The sequence below is a fragment of the Thamnophis sirtalis genome, unplaced genomic scaffold (assembly GCF_051295495.1).
Source record: "Thamnophis sirtalis isolate CommonGarterSnake01/CBP01778 unplaced genomic scaffold, rThaSir2_p1.2 scaffold_8, whole genome shotgun sequence".
In the NCBI taxonomy this organism is placed as follows: domain Eukaryota; kingdom Metazoa; phylum Chordata; class Lepidosauria; order Squamata; family Natricidae; genus Thamnophis; species Thamnophis sirtalis.
In genome coordinates this window covers 23,693,066-23,712,870 of record NW_028261388.1, presented here as the reverse complement: position 1 = coordinate 23,712,870, position 19,805 = coordinate 23,693,066, and the positions used below count along the sequence as shown (strand labels likewise).

The window sequence follows — 19,805 nt, the reverse complement described above, 5'->3', positions numbered from 1 at the left end:
CATGCATTCTAACCATTTCCAGCTCTAGCTGTGGTGCTCATCTCCGTTTCTAAACCAAAGAGCCAGTGCTGTCCAAAGACGTCTCCGTGGTCATGTAGCCGGCATGACTAAAGGCTGAGGGTGCACAGAATGCTGTTACCTTCCCACCAAAGGTGGTCCCTATTTTTCTACTTGCATTTTTACATGCTTTCGAACTGCTAGACAAGTAACGGGAGCTTACTCCGTTACGTGGCGCTAGAGATTTGAATCGCCGAACTGCCAACCTTCTGATTGACAAGCTCAGTATCTGAGCCACTGAGCCACCACGTCCCTGCTTAAGCTAATAATAAAGCTTAAAATCTCTTTATTGACTGGTGAGCTAATTGTCTCTGGATCCAAAAAACTGCCTGGCACCTGATCACTGTCCTGACACCTGCCAAAACACCATGATGCAATGATACCCAATTGCCACAGTTCAGCATTGCAAACCAAATAAACAAACATCTTGCCTTCAGATTGAAACATTTGGCCTACGGATCTCAGCATCAACCTTCTTCTTGGTAGAAATAAGAACAGCATGGGTGCCAAAGACAGCATGGAAGCTGAAGCCACAAAATATTGGTTATTGCTGCATTTGATAGTGAGACGTGGGAGGGCATCAAGGAAATGAATCTCTCTGCTGCTTGCTGACAGCAGAGACAGCTGGAGCGATCTTGCAACAAAGGACCTCACCATCTACTCTCCATATTTGGCACTGCAGAAGAGTTTCTACAACTGAAGATACCGACAATTTATTGCTTGCATTTGGATTAAAAAAAATGTCCTAAATTTGCACTTAGAGAATGGAAGCCCAATTATCTTTTGGCAGTTGCACTTTTCTGAATTCAGCTGTATGTATTTGGAATGAAAAAAGGCCGGATATTAGAGAAGGTGCTCACAAAGATACACCCATTCACTCAAAAGCAGAGAACAATAAGCAGAACTACCCGAAAGGGCATGAACTACTCAGATATTTGTTCCGAGTCTGAGAGTGTGCACTGCACCCAATGAGAATTACATGCTGTGAAAATCTCATGCCCATCTCAGTCAGTGAATCTGGGCCGCTTAATTTTTTTTTTTAAAGTATTACAATGAAACAATGAAAGTATTACATTTTAAAACAATAAAAATAGTAAAACCAATAAAAGCCCTAAACATAACCAAATTAAATATACGGTACATGGGAGCAAGATACTGGGCCAGTTAGCAATATAGGCAGGAAATGAAAACTATGGCACATTCAGAGTCTTGGGAACATAGCAGGGTTGGGTTGCCGGTACGCTCGAATATGTTTGTGAAATTTAGCATACCTTTTGGAACCCTTTGATCCAGTGGCACAGTACCGGAACGCTCTCTCCTGCCTGCCTCCCCTCACTCGCTCCCCCCGCCCATCCAGTCGCCACTTGCTCCATATGGCTCCATTATACACCAGTTACAGTTTCCAAATGGTGTTCAGAGTAGCCCCAGGTAAAGTGTATTAAGGTAAAGGTTCCCCTTGCACATATGTGCTAGTTGTTCCTGACTCTAGGGGGTGGTGCTCATTTCTGTTTCAAAGCCGAAGAGCCAGTGCTGTCCGAAGAGGTCTCCATGGTCATGTGGTCGGCATTACTAAATGCGTAAGGCACATGGAACACTGTTACCTTCCCACCAAAGGTGGTCCCTATTTTTTCTACTTGCATTTTTACATGCTTTCGAACTGCTAGGTTGGCAGAAGCTGGGACAAGTAACGGGAGCTCACTCTGTTACACGGCGCTAGGGATTCGGACCGTCAAACTGCCGACCTTTCAGATTGACAAGCTCAGCTTCTTAGCCACTGAGGCACCGTGTCCCTAGCGAATCCCTAGCGCCATGTAAAGTGTATTACAATAGTCTAAATTTTATTTTAAAAATTCAGACTTTTTTTTTTATAGAGCCCACAAAAATGCATTCAATATTAGCAGTTAATCACATCATAATTTTAAAATTATCAACTGTGGCCATATCTGGAGAAGCAGAATTTTTGATTGCAAATCATGCCCTTGACTGGACTACTGTAAGGAGCTTTACATGGGCCTGCCTCTGAAAACCATTCAGAAACTGGAATGGATGCAGAAAGTGGCAATCAGCTTGTTACCATGCATGCACTGCTGTTGGCTTATTACACCAATATTGTAGACCCTGCCTTGACTCCCAATGAATTTCATGGCATAACCTGAATCCACAAATATGATGGAATGCCTAATATAAAGGAGGCAGCAAGATACTGAAGGCAGGAAACAGGGACATTAAAATAAAGGTTTTGAGTCCGTGGGAGGGGAGGGGAGGATAAGGGGGAAGTGTGAGAAAAAGCCTCAGAGAAACCTGACTTAATAACTCTAAGTGTAAGTTGTGTGAAATAATTACTTTGGCAGACTTTCAAGGTTGTGTTACATTATCCTTCTGGCAATCAAGATCATTTTAGAAATCCAGGTGATACTTACTTTCCCTGCATGCCACCCTTACAGAACTGGACAATATGGGTAGCATTTAGCAACTATAATTGGGACTCATAACTTAGTCATTAAGTGAAGCAACTGCTAGGTGAAACCACCACTGTGCTTAGGATCTGTGCTTCAACTTACTTTTGCTTTACTGATCAGCAAAGGTTGAAAATGCAACTATTGGTCACAAAGTTAGTTTTTCATAGCAATAGCAATAAGCACTTGGACTTACATACCACTTCATAGTGCTTTTACAGCCCACTCTAAGTGGTTTACAGAGTCAGCCTATTACCCCCAACAATCTGGGTCCTCATTTTACCCACCTCGGAAGGATGGAAGGCTGAGTCAACCTTGAGCTATTGAGATTTGAACTGCCAAACTGTAGGAAGCAGTCAGCCTGTAGTGCTGCCCTCTAACCACTGCGCCACTTTTGTCTCATCACTGTTATCACTTGCAAACCATTATCTATCCTTACATACAGGACCACCCTCTCCAAGAAAAAGTGAGCTTTTATTTTCGTGGTTCCTTGGTATGGTGTTCCCCCCTTTTTTTGTATATAAAATTGAATGAAACTAATATTCAATGAATAAGTATTTTAAAGATGTGGGAAAGAAATACAACTCACACAAAGTTTCAGCTATCCATTTGAAAAAAGTTATCCATTTCAAAAGCTCCAATTTGAAACTTTAGTGAAGTCATTTCCTTGCCAATAGTTATTTAAATAAAGCAGAAATAGTCAAAGTTTTAGACTATTTTAGAGGAACTAATCTCACTCTTTATACACCTGAATATTTCCCTTGTGGGTTACCCACTCATAAAGGTAAAAGTAAAAGTTCCCCTCACACATATGTGCTAGTCGTTCCCGACTCTAGGGGCGGTGCTCATCTCCGTTTCAAAGCCGAAGAGCCAGCGCTGTCCGAAGACGTCTCTGTGGTCATGTGGCCAGCACGACTAAGTGCATGGACCAAAGGTGGTTCCTATTTTTCTACTTACATTTTTACATGCTTTTGAACTGCTAGGTTGGCAGAAGCTGAGACAAGTAACGGGAGCTCACTTACGCAGCACTAGGTATTCAAACTGCCGACATTTCTGACAAGCTCACTTAGCCACTGACCCACTCATACTTCCCCTCAAAAGCAGATCATATTAAAAACTATATAGCATTACCATGAATGTGTCAAATGATTATCTACAGTATAGCATTTCCACAAAATAAAAATGTATTGGCTGAAAGGGTGACACAAATCATGCTTTATTAGTTAGGTATAAAGCCATTAAGATTTTCACACCCTTTTTATACCTTATTTATAGAGCAAATAACTAAAGAGATATCCTCTCCTTTGAGTTGTCATGACTCTTCTCCGTTGAGAGCTTCTTATAAACAAGATTTACCAGTTTTAATATTTAAAAATCAGCTTACAGAAGGACTAATCTGGCCCTTTGCGGATAAAGCCGTCTTTTATATACTCTTCTCTTTCTTGAAGCCCTCATATCATAAGCAAAATCACCAGGACCTACAGCTTCTGAAACCAACCTGGTAACAGGGATCCCTAAGTACTAATTTATTTAAAGTTACCACACTGACAGCCTGTCTTTCTTCTGGAGTGCAAATGATCCAAGTGGGTTCTCCATTCATTCTAACCCCACAACATTAAGCTGTGAAACTGGCTGGACTCATGTTTTTAGCAATTATGAACAACCATCCATCCTTTGGAGTCTCTCCAGGGACCAATTTGTAAAGCACCCCCCCCCCCCCAAAAAAAAACCTGGGTTACTATTAGAGAGGGCAATTTTGGTATACTTCTATAATTCCAGCCCTGATGCCTTCAATTGCTCTTCCTGATTACTGTGATTTATTTGAGGTTTATATGTTATAGCAGGAGCATGAATCAGGTACCGGAAGACCAGATGATGAATGGATGGAAACATTTATGGCTGTCTCTTCTTCTGAAGCATCAGATCATTTAAAGAGCTGAGCAGATTTCTGCCTTACTACTTCACAGTCTTGTTCGAAAAGAAGGCACAACACTAATATATCCATACAAACTACTTAAATGAATTATATGAAGATAGTTGGACTGTACATGATAATGGATATTGGACAAAAATGATGATGGATGAACAGTAGTGTATTTGTATTGTATTTATTTGTCTTGTATACCGCCCACTCCCGAAGGACTCCGGGAGGCTCACAATAGACAAGGAAAGGGGGAAGACTAGACAAAGACAACACTTTAAAAACAAAACCGCAGGGTTTTGTTTCCGCGGGGCTGGATGTTTCACAGCCCCTCCGGTCTGCTGGAGCAGCCAGGACTTGGTGGCTTTGTGGAAAGCCAGGTATATATACAAGCCTTTCTCGCTTCGTCCCTTTCATGTAGGGATACCTTTGCGGATATACGTACATTTAGAACGAAGTTCTAAAGGTTTATAACTGTGATGGTGAACCTATGGCAGGCGTGTCCAAAGTGGCGTGTGAAGCCATGTCGCTTGGCAAGTGTGGCCTTGCCTGATTTTCTTCTGGGTTTCTGGCAAGCATGCACGCGCGATGATCAGATCTCTTTCTAGGGCGCGACAGTGGCAAAAACCGGCCTGCACACGTCTGCCGGCCAGCTGATCATCAGGTGTGCATGCGCATAGAACCCGGAAGCTCAGCTTTTCTGGAGTGCGGCCCCGATTAGCATGCACAACCAATGTTTCCACTCCACCTTTTCAGCACTCGGTGCCGAAAAGGTTCACCATCACTGGTTTATAATATTGTAGTAGACATCCGAACTCATAGACTGGAAAGTTGATAGGTTAGAAGTTTCCGAGTATTCAAACCCAGAGTCTATTCCTGATTTAGGGTAATGGGCTTGGTAGTTTCCACTGCTACCATTTATTCTCAGTTGGGTATCCATTTCCTAAACCTGGCATGTGTGAAAGATAGCATTTTCACAATTTTTAGCCTTTATGGTAATAACAAGATAATTCTATAAAAAACCAATAATCTCAGTAATGCAAACTCCTGGGCAAGAAATACTGACAGTATGATTTAGCTCTTTCTTACATCCTCAGCAGAGATCAATAAAATACAATTTTATCTAAAAAGAATAACAAAATAACATTTTACCATCAAGTGCTAAAAATGCAAGCCTTCAATGCTGAAAAATAAATAAATAAACTACACAGCTGCTGGTAACTTGAGTAAAATGTTCTCAAAGAAAATCCAACGCTCCAAACAGATTAGGAAATGATGCTGATCTAATCTGTAACATCAGGAGACAGTTTCCCATTAATATTATTGATTACAAGAAGATCCTGTAGAGAAAAATATACCTTCTGGAACCCAATCTGAAATACCAATAAAAATAGTTCCCTGCCTGCAGAGAGAAATATGGAAAATTTGACTTGTCATCACACACACCTATCAAACGGATTCTTCGTTGGCTCGTGTACTTATTTCGACTCAAAGAGACGACTTCTTTAAAGCAAATTGAACTATCCTCTGCTTCAACTTTTTTTTGGATTTCTCCAGTTTCTCGAGAGGTTCTAAGCTTTCTTCAGAGATTGTTGGGAAAATGGAAGCCAATTTCCACTCTCTAACCTCTGTTCCAAGTTTTTCAGAGTTCTGGTCTTGGTTTTTCAATTAGGGTTTTTATATTTCTGGCAGAGGGATGGGCATCTTCGTGTACAAGTTCTCCCCTCATAAGAAATGTACTGGGAATGCCTCTTCTACAGCCTGCCAACTGAAGGTCTGCCAACTGATAAGGGAACGCCATTTACAGCAGACATTTTTTTGGCTCAGTGCTTCCAATAATAACTTGTGGACAGGGATTTATCAAGATTCTTGATGCTGAGCAAGTTTGTAAAACTTACAAGTGAATATGCTTACAAAACTGCTATTGTTCTGACCTAGGCTTCCCCAAAAAGCACAAAGCAGATTTCTGGTCCCGGCAAAACCCCTTTTATTAAACAAATGTGAATTTCCTCCCATTCACATTCACCAAAGGCCTGGTAAACAGTCCTTCAAAGGTTAATTTATGACCACAGAACTTATCTATCTTGGAAAGCTGCCATGTAAATATTTTCCAAACACAGTACAGTGCAAGGAAAGACTTGGCACAGAGATTCATGGACAGATCTTCACACTTCTGAAAGGAACCAACTAATGAACAAACAAATTGTTTCTTGCAAAAGTACACTCCCCTTTTACTCCTCTTTTATTTCCTATGGGAGGGGCCATTCACCGTCGACCTGTGGCTTTACTCCCAAGTCAACCCTGATTGCTGTTCTTTTCTTCTGGCAGCTCTGTGCATGCGCACACTGAGAACAAGCTCCAGATGTTCCTCTGCCTAATTGCTGTCTAGCTCTGAAGGTAACTGAAAACTGCCAGATGGCCTTGGCCCCATCTCTGCCTCCAATGCAGAGCCTTCCTTGTCAGAGCCTTCACTGGTCTTCAGGATTGGCCCACGTTCCTCCCCAACCTCCTCACTGCCCAACTCTGCCGCCAGTTCCACTGGCTGCTGGTGAGCCATAACAGCTATAAATGTCCGGGCTCAATGCACAGACCTACCGAGGATCCCTGATTTTTATATCTTACAAGGTCAGGTTGAACATCCATGGTTGAATATTCCAGAGTAAGAATTTATTTAAAAATTCTAGATCAATTAAATGGCAATAACTGTTTAATTCTAAAGTATTAAACAGATTTGAGCACACATTTCAAAACATATTTGGATGCTTTGTAGGTACCGTAATTTACTCTGAATTAGAGGTGAGTATACTACAAAATTCTAAAATATATACTTGTTAGGTAAGCTCCCCATTGGGAGAGCGAGTACATTCAGAGAAGCGTTGTGAGAGTTGTGTTGGAGAACACCCAAACCAGCATACAGAGACACTGTAGTTTAAATAGGCTTTTACTTTCATGGAAATAGAGGTATCAGAGTCCATCAAACAGTCCAAGTCATACACGGTTAAGACAGTCAGTCATCAACGTCTTTCAGTTAAGGGATAATCCAAATAACATAGTCCATTAACATACAAACAGTCCGGTTCTCAAAGTTTGCTAGCAGTTGCAAAACTTACAATAGCTCATGGCACTTTCTAACAGCCAGCTTCCAAAACACTCAGATCAGATAGCAATAGCAGTAGCAATAGCAGTTAGACTTATATACCGCTTCATAGGGCTTTCAGCCCTCTCTAAGCGGTTTACAGAGTCAGCATATTGCCCCCACAGTCTGGGTCCTCATTTCACCCACCTCGGAAGGATGGAAGGCTGAGTCAACCTTGAGCCAGTGAGATTTGAACCGCTGAACTGCAGGTAGCAGTCAGCTAAAGTGGCCTGCAGTACTGCACTCTAAGTATTGTGCCACCTCGGTTCAGATCAGCCCAGCATCTAACGAAACAGAGAGCTAACAGTCATTCTGGCTCCCTCTTATGGCCAATTGAGGAAAACAGCAACCAATCACATTTTACAGCATGATTTAAAAAAACAGGTATAGCATTGTTGCATGATTTATATATTGCCAACTCAACCGTTAGAATTATATTCCTAACAATACTGATTGCACATACACAAATACAGAGATAAATAGATGGACTTGTCATATGAAATCTGACACATGGAAAAACTTACCAGCCGGTGCTGTTCCTGTCTTTGGTGCCGGAAGTAGACTCCTGCGGGCAATCAGTGTGCTATTTGACGCCTGCAGTGAAGTTCTGTTGGCCCCCTTAAGTGCTTCTTTAGATGGTTCAGCTGCCTTGAGAATGATTTGCTCTTCATTTCCGAGGCTTGAACCTGCAGGAAACCAAAATCATCCCAATTAGAACTACATTAAAAATAGATGTGTGCCTTGTGCAGAGAAATGATAACATTATTTAATGTCATAGGCAAATCAAAAAGCCTTCTATCATTTTAAATGATGCTTGTCCTATGCATACACCGTGAGAGGATTGAGTCAGTTGGGCTCTGTAAATTTTAAATTCTGTTTTTATTTTATTTTTTAAACCACTTTAAAAGGAAAAATGCTGCTTGCATGAAAGTTAGGAAATAGGAACTGGCAGCAACTACATGTCAGCCTTTCCTAACCTATTTCACTCTATCATTATCACAGAGCATTGCAAGAATGAAAACTCAGAACATCCAGATGAGAGTAAATTGGGAAGTCTGAATATTTATTAAAACTTTTATACCCCCTGACTCCCAGGAACTCGGTGCAGTTCACCAAAAGCACAATAAAATACAGTGACTTAATCCTTGACTTAAAACCATAACTGAGCTCAGAATTACAGTCTGTTGGAAGCCAAGTTATGAATGAATGAAGTTATGACTGTTTTTAAGTTGTTTAAATGAGTGTCACTTTCATTAAGCAAATCCATTCTACCCAAGGTACAGAGGTTTTTTTTTGCCAGAAACCAGCACACAAAGCAAAAAAACAACAACAAAAAACCATTGCAAATTGCGGTCACAGCATGCTTCAAACTGCCATAAAAGTGAGTTGATTGCCAAGTGACCCAAAGGTAGCCATATGACTGTGGGTGTTGCAGAGGTAGGCTGCACTTATGTTCACTTGTGGTTTGTTGATTGTGAGCATGCACGCACACTAGCTTTGCTCGCATGAGCCCCTTTGGGAGTGAAACAGAGCTTCAAAGAAGCAGGTAATCAACTCAGGCAGCTCCGGTGAGTAAAGCAGGGGCAACAGGAAACTCAGCTGGGCAGCGAGGGTGGAGGGAACAAGCCAGAAAGTTAGTTATAAATGGATAGCTTAGCACAAGGGTGGGTGGGCAAGCCCAACCAGTGATCAAAGCTAAGGGTTCACCCGAACCCATGCAACCACGCAGAAGCACACCACTGGTCATCCTAACTCTGAAACAAGCTGTAAGTGTGCAGCAGCTGCCAAAAAAGCCAACACAGTTCTAGGCTACATAAACAGAGGGAGAGAATCAGGATCACATGAAGTGTTAATACCACTTTACAATGCCTTGGGAAGGCCACACTTGGAATACTGCATCAAGTGCCCTCGTGACCTCAAGACTGGACTACTGCAATGCGCTCTACATGGGGCAGCCCTTGAAGAGCATTCGGAGACTTCAGCTCGTCCAGAATGCAGCCGCGCGAGCGATTGTGGGTACACCTCGGTACACCCACGTTACACCTATCCTCCGCGAGCTGCACTTGTTACCGATTGGTCTCCGGATACGCTTCAAGGTGCTAGTCGTCACTTATAAAGCCCTTCATGGTATTGGACCTGGGTACTTGAGAGACTGCCTGCTGCCAATTACCTCCCAAAGACCCATTAGATCACACAGAGCAGGCCTCCTCCGGGTTCCGTCTACCAGCCAATGTCATCTGGCTACTATCCGGGGGAGGGCCTTCTCTGTGGCAGCTCCGGCCCTTTGGAACGAACTCCCCGCAGAGATTCAGACCCTTACCTCTCTCCAGGCCTTCCGAAAAGCCGTTAAAACCTGGCTGTGTCGGCAGGCCTGGGGTTGATGAGTTCCCTTCCCCTCTCGAATTGTGTGGCTGTTGGTTGTTTTTAAATGCCCTGTATTTTGTAGTTTTTTGTGTTTTTCCTTTCCCCTCCTTGGGTTTGTGCGCCGCCCTGAGTCCTGCAGGGAATAGGGCGGCATATAAATAAAATGAAACTCAAATTCAAACTCAAGTTTTGGTTGCCACAATATAAAAAAGAAGTTGAGACTCTAGGAAAAGTGCAGAAAAGAGCAACCAAGATGATTAGGGGACTGGAGGCTAAAACGTGTAAAGAACAGTTGATGGAATTGGGTATGTTTAGCTTAATGGAAAGAAGCACTGGGGTGACATGATAACAGTGTTCTAATGTCTAAGGAGTTGCCATAAAGGAGAAGGAGTCAAGCTACCGTATTCTCCAAAGCACCTGAAGGTAGGACAAGAAGCAATGGATGGAAACTAATCAAGGAGAAAAGCAACCTAGAACTAAGGGAAAAATTAAAAAAAAAACCTACATTACCCCAAAAGGGCCTTTAATCACAGAGGGAAGATGACAAACTTAGTGGTCTCCAAAGGTTTGGACTAGTCCTCCTATGATCGATGGTCACGCTGCCTGGGAGTAATGGGAGCTGCATAGGGAGAATACAAATTTGCTTGCCTGTGTATTTCACAAAGTTTACAGCTTCCTTTAAAAGGAAACCATGTGAATCTTAATTGAAAATACAGCATCTAAAATCTATGTACATTCCTGAAAACCCATTTGACCTTTAACCAATAACATTAAAAATTGAAAACAAAAGGAATCCAACCATGTTCAAAGGGGAAGCAAAATCACAAGCTAATGAGTAGTCGGGAACAGGAGTAAATATTTTTAATGTTTAACAATGATATTTTATTGCAGGATAATAATCATGCACCATGAATTAACAGCCAGTAATTAAACCTGGTTCTCTTAAGTTATAATTGAGATTTTTACAACCGTCTTGTTATTTACCAACCTCCACTTTCGATTTAAACAGCACAACAGTAATTTATCCTAGGAAACTGGGTATTTCTCTTTCTGTCTCTCTCTGTTTTGCAGCTCAGGCCTCAAACAGACAGGTTGTGTAGCATTTTCAGGCTCCAAATAGGTTTCTTGGAACAAATTATATGCAGTTCCCTGACAGCTCTTCAAATAATTTGGCCCCAGGTTTCTTATCTAGTCCTAGATAATAGTAGCGGATTTAATTTACTGTGCATGAATACAACAGTGCTGGCTTCTGAAGGAATTTTTTAAAAAACTGAATCTGGGTTATAAATTATCTTTACAACCTGTCCTGGTGGTCAAATGAACAACTTGCGTCTATACCTCAATTTCTACAACCAAAATGTTTCCACGGTTATCTTTGGTGATGATTTTTACCACCCATCTAAACACTACACCCCTTGAGATTCCTCAATGACACATTGGCAGCCATCCCTGAAAAATTGGTTGGTTGCTTCCCTTCTGTGATTGACAGCTAGGGCTCCCCAGAGCAGATGGCAGATTAAATGTTTTTCTCTGAGGGCCTTCAAAGCTATAGTCCATACCCCTCACTAGTGCCACTCTTGCTTCAGTGAAAGCAGTAGTGTGCTTAGAACCAGCTATTGTGTATGAAGTAGACGCGTATACCACCAGTGATGGATTGCTTTTGTGTAATTGTGCAAGAAGACCCTGTTTACAATATTTCTCTCTCTGAAGACCTTTCAGACTGTTGTTTTGATAGGTGACGTTCCTTATATAAAGGCAAGAGATAAAAGCAGTGGGCAGAAAACAGCAAGAGAAATGAGACAAAGAAGATAGTAGAATTTCATCCTTCTGCCAGCAGAGAGATGACATTCAGCAACATCTGTCTCTGCATGACAATTTCTGTATTTCATCACTTGTTTCATCTTAGATCGTCTCCCCACAGACATCTTCAACTATATTTTAAGGCATTGCTTGAACACACTAAGTTTGTTTGGACATTTTTATCTACAGGGTTTTGAGGGGTTTTTGCTTGTTTTTCCCTGTCCAATATTTTTAAATATTCAGTCACAGTAGAAGTTGCCTTTAAGAATAAAATGTTCTGTGATCATTTGCCAAGTAGAATGTGTCAGATACTTTTACTGAAATCTCCTAACTCTTGAGTCCCTTTCTCTTAGTGTAAATTTATTATACAGAGAACATTTCAATTTACAAATCTGGCTTCCTTCCAAATCAGAAGTCATTCTATTTGAAGTATGAGGTGTCAAGGGAAGTTATGTCATCTCCTCTGGGTCTTCTGACAAGACTCTTTAGTTACTTAAAAGAAGAGAATCTTTTCAAACTGTTTCATACAAAATAGAAAAAAAAATAGGAACCTTTGATAAACAACATAAGTTTGAGTAATTAATGTTTATTGTGAGAAGAAAAAGAAGGCTGCCTGAAATATGACCTACTTATTTACCAAGAAAGAATATATTAGAAGATGCTCATTTAATGTAACCCAGTGAGACTATTAATGTATGCACTTAGGTCTTTTTATATATCAAAAACAGACTGAGACCAAATGTTCTCTGGGAAAAAAAGAATTTAAAAATACATTATTCCTTAGCTGAAGAAGGCAATATTGAACTGTTGAGGGAATTGTTGAATTGCACAAAGTAAAGGATTGCAATGATGATTGTAAAAATAAGGAAATTGTAAAGGGAAAAAAACCTTGGGATACTGAACCCAGTCCTAAAGTATAAAAGTAGAAAGAGACACAGTGAATATAACAAATTACTTTACCTCATGTCACGCTACAGTACTGGCTGATCAATCCTGGTACTGTTTATTCTGCCCAATAGGAACTTCCCAATGCTTTGGGCACGGAACATTCAAAATTTGTGCTATAAGATTTTTTTTCAGAGCACATTCAGGGGGTAAATATGGCGTATCCTCCTTACAAAGCAGGAGTACTACCACTGAGCAAATCTGGCTCCGGGTGAGGCAGCTTTTTATCTTTTCCAGAATAATTAATAATTTATCTTGACTCCAATCCTAGATATTTCATTTATTTACAATCTTTTCCCAATGGACGCTGAGCAAGACAACATACTGCTAAATAAAAAAAGAGTGCTTTCAGTGATCATTGAGCAGACACAGAGGGGGAAAAAAATCCTTTTATCCTAAAAGAAACTGCACATGTGGCTCGACTTGCAAGGCACATACGTGGTTGTGGTGGCTTTGTGACATCCATTTGTTTGAAGAGGCAAGAAACAGATGAAACACAAGATACTGTCCAAGCTGGGAAAGAAAATCTTTGTATCCCCGTATTTCAACTCAGCTGTCCGCCGACTTGAATAACATCTAGATGTGCAGATCACAACTCCACATGAAGATTGGCCAGATGAGAAAATATGTTCTAAGCTAACTTGCTGACATCAGATTCAGTGGCGGAGGCTGTTTTCAAGTCAAATCTAGTCACCGGGTTTCTGTATCTGTAACATGGGATTCACTTTGTCCCTTGTAACATCTGTACCTTACTGATCAGACCCTTATGGTTTTTGATTCAGGACTCAAAGTCACTCAGAATATTCAAGATGCTTAGACATAAGTCAACCTCTGATGACCAACACCATCAATCAAATGGTGATGATGATGATGACCTACATCAGCTCAACCAGGGAACACCATTTCTGTCCAGAACTGAACTTCTTCCAAGGAACAAGAATGAAATGATACATGCAGCCAGCAAACAGTGAATTGGATATTGGTGAGATGTTCCAATAATACAGAATAAACTTATAGCAATTTGACTCAATTTATGAATACTAAAGGATAAAACAAAACAATTTTCCCCTATGGAAGAATTTTAATGAACGTCCTTTAACCCCAATTTTCTGTTTACCCTTTTCAAAGTTTTAACATCACATATGCTAAATAGATGCAACAGATTTAACAACAGCTCTCCCCAAATTCAGATCCCCAGAGTTGCATATAAAAGTGTAGGCAACTCTGGTTAAATCACATGTTTAATAAATCCCTAAGTGATCAGAAATGGGCACAGTTTCTGCATGGCACAAAGTTAAACACACCATCTTGAGTTTATAATTACTATTTGTGTATAGATATCCAGATTCAAAGCAAGAGATCAGGCAGTTATTAAACTTCATAACACAGCATTCATTAAACTTTTAATCACCAATATTAAAAATATCCTATTGAATAATTGCTTGTTCCATCACAAATTTGGCTAATAAGAATGATTGCACCACTAGCAGATCTTAAACTTCACAGATGTATTATTCTTGCCCAAATATACTTTACTCAGTATTTGTAGCAGTTACAAAGAATGAACTGAAAGGTGTTCAAACTTCTACCCTTGCCTGTCTTCTTATTTTGAATGCATGGATACACAGAATTTGAGCATCGGTGTCTATACTAGTCTGCAAGTATTTTAACACCTCATCAACGTTTTAGAAAAAGTTCTTAATCTGAATTATATGTGACTGGGAGAAGCGTATTTGACTAGGAAAATTATGTGTTGATTGGAGAAAAGTTTTCATTTGGAATACTGCTACCTATTTGTTTTATTGCTGAAATGGCCTCTTTCCAGTTAATATTGTTACTTCTGAGTGGGGTAATTATCTTACAATACCATGCATAAACAGTGGCAGGTTATGAATTTTCTTTGAGTGGGGTTGTTAATATCCAATATTTCTTCTCCCGTCTTCCTGAGTAATGTATATTTGGGCAAGAGTGATACATTTGGGGAAATTTAAAATCTTTTAGAGGTGCAATAATTCTTATTAGCAAATTTGTGATGGAACAAGCAGTAATTCAAAAGGATATTTTTAATATTGGTGATTAAAAGTTTAATGAATGCCGTGTTATTATCCTACCAAGAATTTATCAGTTATATTACCTTGAGATTTTGTACACTTTTTACTTTGTTTATAGATAATTTAATTATGGCTTGAGACTTTAATATTTGATGTATCTATTCCACATTAGATTGCAAATCTATCTCACTTAAGGAATAGTTGAAAGTATTGCTTATATATTAGAATTTGATTTGATGATTATAAGATAACCTCTAAGGCAATTTTTAAGTTCTTTGCAGAAATACTATACTTCTTTTTTCTTATTTCCATATCATAACTGTTTTTCTCTAGATTATTTTCTTGTATCTCAATCTGTAACTGAATGGATTAATAAATATAACATAGGTGTTATTGCTACATTTGGAGAACCCCTTGTAACATCACTTCTTACAAAACTGAGTAATTCAATTTTATCCAGATGGTCTGTAAATATAGCATTATTAAAAATTTCATTTTTTAGAAAACATATTTTTTTTACAGATATTTTATGAATTTATTGATTGATTGGTATGCATTTAAGGGAAGGCATGTGTCACAGTATTATTTGTAAGTCATGGAAAAATCCACAGTAAAAAGCTAAGCAAGAAAACTTGGAAAAAATAAATTTTTGAACATATGTTTTAGATTATTTACACCAAAATTATATAAAGCATTTATAACTGCTAACCAAAAACTTAATTCCAGATGTTTAGGGACAATATGCTGATTCTGTAAACTGCTTGTAAAGGGATGTAGAGCATTATGAAGCTGAATATAAATCTAAGGGCTATTGTTCTACACTTGTAATGCTCATTACATTTCAGAAAGCTGAAATATTGGGAACAAAATGAAAACCTGGTTAATTGCTAGTCTCTTGGCAAAACCAGTTGCTACAAGGTAACGTTACTGATATCACTAAGGATAATGACATAATGATTCTGACTCAATAAGGTAATATTTCCCAATTTTTATTCTTGTCTAAATATTTATGTATCTAAAAATAGTCTTGGTGAGCGAAATATAACCCAAAATAAAACTGATCATTTTTTTACTAATACAGTTTCCATTATCAAGTTATTTATTTAGTGAACCTGTATTTTGCCAAGAAATAACAAATAAACAAATCTAGTCAGGTTGTTTCTGGGTGTTACAAGGCATATATAAAGCTCTTTCCCCCAATATTATTGGAGATCAATAACAATATTTTTGAAAACCAACTTCTTGTGTTACCTCAGATCATAGGAACAAACTAAACCTTTACAATTTGTATAAAAATATATTTTTTTAAAAATTGTAAAAGAGTGAGCAAGGAATACATGTTGTCTCAAGAAAAAAAACCTCTAGCCATCTAACAATATCTATTCCACCATACTGAGGAATTATATTTATTTGTTTGCTTGTTTTTCACATTTCCACCTCCCGCAAAGATTAGAAAGTAGAGATAAGAATAGTTTACTTTATTGTCATTGCATCTCGTACAACGAAATTAAATGCCATCTTCAGTGTACATTATACATAAAAATAAAATAAAACAAGAAACACACACCCTTCATATTCTTTACAAGTGAATTGAAAACCCCTGATATTACATTAATATTGCACTATACAATAGAATTCAATATAATTACTGCTCTGGGATAGAAGCAGTTTTTCAGCCTATTTGTCCTTGTTCTTATTATCCTGTACCGTCTGCCGGATGGTAATAATTAAAAAAAAAGGGGTGCCCAGGATGAGATGGATCTTTAAGAACATTTTGAACTTTCTTAAGGCAGCGGGACTATAGAGCTCTTTCAAAGAGGAGAGAGGGAAACCAATGATCCTCTGGGCAATGACGTTAACCCTCTGGATTAATAGCCCTGCTGGATTGGTCCATTTAATTCAAGATTTGATTTTACAGAGTTAGCCAAATTCTATTCAAGAAGCTTAATAGTATTAAGGGTATGTGACAGCTTCTTTCACTATTGGTCCCTAGCAACTAATAGCCAAGGATGCTGTCATTGCTACCATTTACATCAAGCTCCCATTAACAGTCCCTTCTTCAACACTTAATATGCAAATAATCACAAAATCTGCCAGCACATGTTTTCCCTTTCATACCTGAATTTTGAGCTTTGAAAAAGCACAGAAGCTAAGGGGAAATTTTGTCCTGCTTTATTTTTTAGCATGGAAGAATATGAATTATGTTTTAATAGGCAGACAAATTAATTTATTCTTCATTCCAACAGGATCAAAATACATTTTCAGTCTCATCTCTTACCTATTCATGTAGACAATTTCATAGTCTGATAAGCAATTGAACATTATTAAAGATTCACAAACTCTATATCTTTACAAAAAACATAAAAGTGGCGAAGCCAAATATGTAAATAAAACATTCAACCATACTAGTTTTGCAAAAGAATAAAACTTGCCATTTCTGAAAATCTGAATTGCTCCAAAGAAAGATGTGTCTACTGACACAGCTTTTAATAAGTGGCTTTTCAATACACGTGTATTCTGATGTCTACAGAGGAATCTATTTCCTGAAACACTTTGCATCATTGCAGGGTGAAAGTAACCTATGTGCCCCAAAATTATTTCATAACTGAACTTAAAAAGTTCTGGATATGACTAAGAGCTCCATATGGGTACTGAGTACAGTTCAGTCAGGACAGCAGTGTTTATGGTTGACTATCCAGGTATACAAATATGCAGACAAATATGCGTGAGCCACTTTGGTGTTGTGGTTAAAGGTACTGGGATAGAAACCAAGGGACTGTGAGTTATAGTCCCACTTTAGTCACTCTTTCTCAGGCCTAGGAAAGAAGAAAAGTCACTTCTGAAAAAAATGTTGCTAAGAAAAAAGTACAGGGATGTTACTTGTCCCTGCTTCTGCCAACCTAGCAGTTTGAAAGCATGTAAAAATGCAAGTAGAAAAATAGGGCCCACTTTGGTGGGAAGGAAACAGCGTTCTGTGTGCTTTTGGCATTGAGTCATGCTGGCCACATGACCACGGAGACGTCTTCAGACACTCATTGGCTTTGAAACGAAGTTGAGCACTGCCCCCTAGAATTGGGAACGACTAGCCCATATGTGCCAGGGGAACCTTCATCTTTATATCCTTAGTCAGTGTCTCTCTCTTCACCCCTTCATTTATATATATATGTGTGTGTGGATGTATGTTTCTACCCCTTCATTCGTTTGTTTGTGTGTGTGTGTGTGTGTCTGTGTGTGTCTGTGTGTGTGTATGAGATACTATTAAATGGTTCACAATAGCTATGTGAAGTAGAAAATTAACATTTAGCAATTCCATGATTTGGGTTGCTTCCTACATGTTTGTTGCTTTCCTCAGCAATTTGACAAAGATATCAGATCATCTCTTTGTATTCAGATACTTATTTAGTTCAAGTGATAAAACAACAACAACAACAAAACAATTACATATTATAGTGATATTTGCATGTTTTTCACGAAGATGAGCCACCACCCCCTAGAGTCGGGAACGACTAGCACATATGTGTGAGGGAAACCTTTACCTTTACTTAAGCATAATAAAATATTCCTCCAAAATCAGCAGAGGTGGTACTTAACATTTTGTAGCTGATGATAAAGAAATTTCATATTGTTATTTTGAATTTAGAATGAAGAAAGAAAGCCATAGAATTTCACTCCACCCAAAGAATAATCCGATATGCTCCGAGTTTCTTTTGGCAGCCATGGACAAAGGGGGGTAGGGGTTGGAGGGAGGGGGTGAAGAATGCACATGGATCATTTCATTCTGTGTGCAGTTAATATAAATGACTGATTTCTCTGAGTCAGAGGTCAGATTGTGTGATTATTGCAGAGAGACATGCATTTACAAGCAAACACCTGCGCAATATCCAGGAGTTCTGCTAAGCATACAGATGAAGCTTTGTAAGTGATATTTGCTGCTTACAAAAATAAGAATATCTTCCAATTTATTTTGTGGAACCCATTCATCCCAATATAGGAATGAACATAGGAAATACCTACATTAAAACTACTACCCTAATGGAGACCTCTGCAACATTTTCTATTATAATTAAACAAATATGTACTTCATTGTATAGGTTAATACTCTAACCATTGATTTAATTCATCACTAAAATGTATTCAATCTGATGTAGTAATGAATAAATACAATTTGTTTCAATAAGAAGACTATACCTATTAAATTCATCAAGTTCATGTCCCAGCATGACATATATATATTTGGGTTTTATAGGCTGGGTTTTGGCTTAAAGCATGGCCGGAACTGCCATCTTTCTATAAATCTTGGTGGGGATGTGTGGAGTGCTGGCTTTGTTTCGGTAAGTGGAATGATTGCTTGTGTGGTTGTATCATGATTGGTAGATTGGTGCTGATTGGTGCTGGCTGTGTGTCTGTTGTTGTTTCAGGTTGTAACGGCCTGGGTGGTGGGTGGGGCTCGTTTGTTGACTACAGCTGGTTTCCAGATGTCTGGTAGGCGGGAGGTATCATCACATTTATTCATGTTGTGTGGGTGTTTCTCTATTTTGATAGCTTCCATAAGTATTCTCTTGTTGAACTGTTCAGTTTTGGAGATTAACCTGATTCCTTCAAAATTAATTTCATGTCCTGTAGCTTTAAGGTGCTGGAAAAGGGAGGAAGTTTTTTCTTTTTTTCTTACTGCGTTCTTGTGTTCTGTAATGCGTGCATTTATTCTCCTGTTCATTTGTCCTATGTATGTTGCAGGGTGGATTTTGCATTTCGGTATTTCATAGACTCCTTGGTTTTCTAGCTGGATTTTGTCTTTGGGGTTTCTTAAGATGTTGGCTATTTTTTGGTCAATGTTGAAAGCTGTCTTGATATTGTGTTTGTGGAGAATTTTGCTGATTTTATCTGTGGTGCCTTTGATGTAAGGGAGGAGGGTGCTCTCCTAGCAGATATGTGCAAGGGGAGCCTTTACCTTTACATATAAACACATACATGTATATTCATGTATTTGGCCAAAAACACCAGCCTGAGGATGGCAAGTGAGACCTCGCCGAAACGTTGCCCTGACAATCTCAATCTTACATGGGAAAAGACTCGAA

The 19,805-nt window shown here is 39.1% G+C and overlaps 1 protein-coding gene across 4 annotated transcripts in view; it reads right to left on the bottom strand.

The window, feature by feature from the left end:
- MTUS2 (microtubule associated scaffold protein 2) overlaps positions 1 to 19,805 on the bottom strand; it is a 342,103-nt gene that overhangs the window by 101,914 nt on the left and 220,384 nt on the right. For all 4 annotated transcript variants that reach the window (XM_087721256.1, XM_087721254.1, XM_087721253.1 and 1 more), the window contains one exon: positions 8,095 to 8,256. In XM_087721256.1, coding sequence (XP_087577382.1) covers positions 8,095 to 8,256 — 162 coding nt within the window. The remainder of the gene's footprint in view (positions 1 to 8,094; positions 8,257 to 19,805) is intronic.